This window comes from Equus quagga, chromosome 5 (assembly GCF_021613505.1).
Source record: "Equus quagga isolate Etosha38 chromosome 5, UCLA_HA_Equagga_1.0, whole genome shotgun sequence".
In the NCBI taxonomy this organism is placed as follows: Eukaryota; Metazoa; Chordata; class Mammalia; order Perissodactyla; family Equidae; genus Equus; species Equus quagga.
Genome location: NC_060271.1, coordinates 48,361,757 through 48,365,802, shown reverse-complemented (window position 1 = coordinate 48,365,802; position 4,046 = coordinate 48,361,757). Strand labels below are relative to the sequence as shown.

Below are 4,046 nucleotides of genomic sequence, written 5' to 3'. Positions count from 1 at the left end.
CATGGGGTTGCATAGGTCTCTCTGAATTGCTGACTTCAAGTTCTTTGGATAAATACCCAGTAGTGGGATGGCTGGATCGTATGGTAGTTCTATTTTTAATTTTTTGAGGAATCTCCATACTGTTTTCCATAGTGGCTGCACCAGTTTGCATTCCCACCAGCAGTGTATGAGGGTCCCCTCTCTCCACACCCTCGCCAACATTTGTTACTTTTAGTCTTAGTGATTATAGCCATTTTAACAGGTGTAAGGTGGTATCTTAGTGTAGTTTTGATTTGCATTTCCCTGATGATTAGTGATGTTGAACATGTTTTCATGTGCCTATTGCCACCTGTAAATCTTCTTTGGAAAAATGTTCATATCCTTTGCTAATTTTTTGATCAGGTTGGTTGTTTTATTGTTGTTCAGTTGTGTGAGTTCTTTATATATTTTGGAGATTAACTCCTTGTCAGATACATGATTTGCAAATATTTTCTCCCAGTTGGTGGGTTGTCTTTTCATTTTTTTTTTTTAAATTGGCACCTGAGCTAACAACTGTTGCCAATCTTTTTTTTCTTCCTGCTTTTTCTCCCCAAATCTCCCCAGTACATAGTTGTATATTTTAGTTGTGCGTCCTTCTAGTTGTGGCATGTGAGATGCCGCCTCAAGGTGACCCAACGAGCAGTGCCATATCCGCGCCCAGGATCCGAACCAGTGAAACCCTGGGCTGCCGAAGCGGAGCATGCGGACTTAACCACTCGGCCACGGGGCCAGCCCCTAGCTTTTTATTTTGATCCTGGTTTCCTTTGCCTTGCAAAAGCTCTTTAGTCTGATGAAGTCCCACTTGTTTATTTTTTCTTTTGTTTCCCTTGTCCGAGTAGACAGGGTATTCAAAAAGATCCTTCTAAGACCAATGTCAAAGAGTGTATTGCCAGTGGTTAAGTTTGCACGCTCCGCTTCAGCGGCCCAGGATTTTGCCAGTTCGGACCCTGGGCGTGGACCTAGCACTGCTTATCAGGCCATGCTGAGGCAGCATCCCACATAGCACAACTAGAAGGACCTGCAACTAAAATATACATTTATGTACTAGGGGGCTTTGGGGAGAAAAAGAAAAAAAAACGATTGGCAACAGATGTTAGCTCAGGTGCCAATTTAAAAAAAAAAGTGTACTGCCTATATTTTCTTCTAGGAGTTTTATGGTTTCACATCTTACCTTCAAGTCTTTTATCCATTTTGAGTTAATTTTTGTGTGTGGTGAAAGATGATGGTCTACTCTCATTCTTTTGCATGTGCCTGTCCAGTTTTCCCAACATCATTTATTGAAGAGACTTTCCTTTCTCCATTGTATGTTCTTAGAACTCTCACTTTTGAAAGATGAAATCTGTCCTGTAAAGCTGTTCTTTCAGAAAAATCAAATAATGGCAATGATTTTCTCCGAGGATACGGAGGTGGGCAGTCAGAGACAACGGTCCCTCTGTTTCAATTTTTAATTTATGGAGATGGCTGAGTGATGCCATTGAAAGAAGATTCTTATTACTCACATTTCATGCCATGCCCTGCAGGGCCACAGGGGAAGCAGCAGTGTCAGGAGGCAGAAGCAGGATCGAGGAAGCTCAGGCCAGAGCCTTTCCCAGGGTTCCCACAGGAAAGGCAAGGCAGGGCGGGAAACAGCTTAGGATTGGCTTGTTGGATAATCCCAGTGGGCCTTGGTGCATAGAGGCTGTCCCCAGGGGTCTGGTACCTGGCCCTGTGTGATTTGGGGCCGGGGGGGGGGGGGGCGTCAGCTGGGGGGGGGGGAGAGAAGGGGGCAGTTCAGATTGTGGGCTCTGGATCACAGCGGAGATGTAAACAACTGTGGCTGTTAGTTTGACCCTGTAATTAATGGATGCCAATAGACAAATACTGGATCTAAGGAAACACAGAACGCTCCCACGTACAGAGCAAGCAGCTGAGAGTGACATCCCCATGGTGGACAAAGGGGAGACCATCAGGTTTTGGTCAAATCTGTCACTACAACTCAGTCTCTCCGCCAAAGAGTGTGGAGAAGCCTGGAGCTGTGGGGGTGATGGGCCCGCAGGAGTCAGTGGGGTAGTACCAGGGCCACAGGCCCGTTAGGGCTCGAGCCACTGCCTCCTTCTCCTCCAGGAACCTCTCAGCCATTCTCCTCTCTGCCCAGGCAGGCGGCCTCAGCTCAGAAGAGAGGAGCCTGACATACTCAGAAGGCTGTGGGAGCCAGGAGCTATCTTTCCTGCTCTGGCCATGTGGGCTCAACCCCACACTGAGACCCTCAGGGCCCCTGGGGCCCCTCTGTGCCCCTAGCACTCCACCTGCTCTCTGCAAAGGGTAGGCAGCGCCTGGGGCAGGCCCCCCTCAGACACCAGGTCCTGGGCCACCTCACCCCACTGTGTCCTCAGAGTGGGGTTGGCTCCTCGGCTCAGCAAAAGCTCTGTAGTAGGGCCATGGCCACGCTCCATGGCAAGGTGCAGAGGGGTCTTGTGGAGCCAACCAGCAGCATTGACCTTTGCACCCCGGTCCAGGAGGTGGCTGGCGACCTCCACATGGCCTCCACGAGCAGCGTGGTGCAGGGGTGTGAGGCCTAATGAGTCCCGAGCATCCACCTCTGCTCCCCAGGCTGCTAGCAGCTGGACGGCAGGCAGGTGTCCACTGGTGGCAGCCCTGTGGAGCGCAGAGCGACCATGCCTGTCCTTGAGGCTTGGGTCTGCTCCGTGGTCAAGCAGCACCTCCATGTCCTGGAAGAGGAGGGAAGAAGAGGGCAAGGGCCAGCCCTGGCCCAGGCCAGTGGGGTCTGTCTGCCCCAGGCCTCATCTGGCCTTGACATGAGCCTGTGCGTAAGGCACCCTGGAGGGGCTCTACTTGGAGACTTCCACTTGTCCCCCTAACCATCTTCAGATGAAATCCAAGACTTTGCAGCCCCTGTGCCCCTCCGTGCTGCCTGGGTGCTGGCTGGACTCAAGCACAGGCCTGGTGCTCAATAAATATTTGTTGCTACGGCCACTAGAATAAAGTCCAAATAACAGGCCAAGCATGTCATGTGTCATGTCCCATCCCATCCCCCTCGTCCCCAGGGCCTCCCCGCGTCCCCCTTCCATGAGCGGGTTAACGAGAGCAAAGTAGCCGCCGGCCCCTCCTGGCCACCCTCCCACCCTGTGGCCTTGGGCGGAGAGTGCAGGCGCCTCCAGCCCCACCTACCCGAGGGGTCCACCCCGTTTGCGCCCTCCCCGCAACTGGGTGGGGTAGGGTGGTGCAGCCCCGTCGCTTCGGGGGGCTGGGTTGGGACGGGGGCTGGGTTAGGACTTACCTGCCGGCGGCCCAGGCCAGCCGCGATGCCGAGCGCCGTGGCCCCCGCGCCGTCCCGGGCGTCCACCAGCGCCCCACGCGCCAGGAGAAGGCGCAGCGCCGCCGCGCGCCCGGCCGCGGCCGCCACGTTCAGGGCGCCGTCCAGGCCCGTGTCGCCGCCCGCCGCCAGCAGCTCAAGCACCGGCAGCCGGCCGCCCGCAGCCGCCCACTGCGCCGCCGTCCAGCCGCGCGCGTCTACCGCCGCGGGGTCCGGGCCCGGCGCGCTCAGCAGGCGCCGGGCCAGCAGCGTGCGGCCCAGCGCGGCGGCCCAGTGCAGCGGCGTGAGGCCTGCCCTGGAGCGCGCGGCCACCGGGGCCCCGCGCCGCAGCAGCAGCTCGGCCACCAGCGAGTGACCGTGCCAGGCAGCCTCGTGCAGCGGCGTGCGCCCCTCGCGGTCCGCGGCTCCCACCGGGGCCCCGCGCTGCAGCAGGAGACGCACCAGGGGCACGTGGCCACGCAGCACGGCCAGGTGGAGTGGGGTCCTGCCGGCGTGGTCCCTGCGAGGCGAGCGAGGGCAGAGTGGGGACGGCCGAGGCCTGCCCCGCCCAGTGAAGCTCCCCTCCCTCCAGTAAGGAGGCCCGGGCCTGGGAATGGGATCTGCTACCTTTGCCCATGAAGGAACCGTCTCCACCCCTCCCCACGGACCACAGTTCTGCCCACTCGCCCAGTGAAAGGACCCTGGCCTAGGGAAGGGAGCTGCTACCTTTCCCCTG

The 4,046-nt window shown here is 56.9% G+C and overlaps 1 protein-coding gene across 2 annotated transcripts in view; it reads right to left on the bottom strand.

Moving 5' to 3' along the window:
- Nucleotides 1-1,213: 1,213 nt before the first annotated feature.
- Nucleotides 1,214-4,046, bottom strand: part of ANKRD65 (ankyrin repeat domain 65) — a 3,841-nt gene continuing 1,008 nt past the window's right edge. For both annotated transcript variants that reach the window (XM_046662785.1, XM_046662784.1), the window contains 2 exons: nucleotides 3,296-3,830; nucleotides 1,214-2,726 (listed from right to left, as the gene is read on the bottom strand). In XM_046662785.1, coding sequence (XP_046518741.1) covers nucleotides 2,292-2,726; nucleotides 3,296-3,830 — 970 coding nt within the window. In that variant the 3' untranslated portion in view covers nucleotides 1,214-2,291. The remainder of the gene's footprint in view (nucleotides 2,727-3,295; nucleotides 3,831-4,046) is intronic.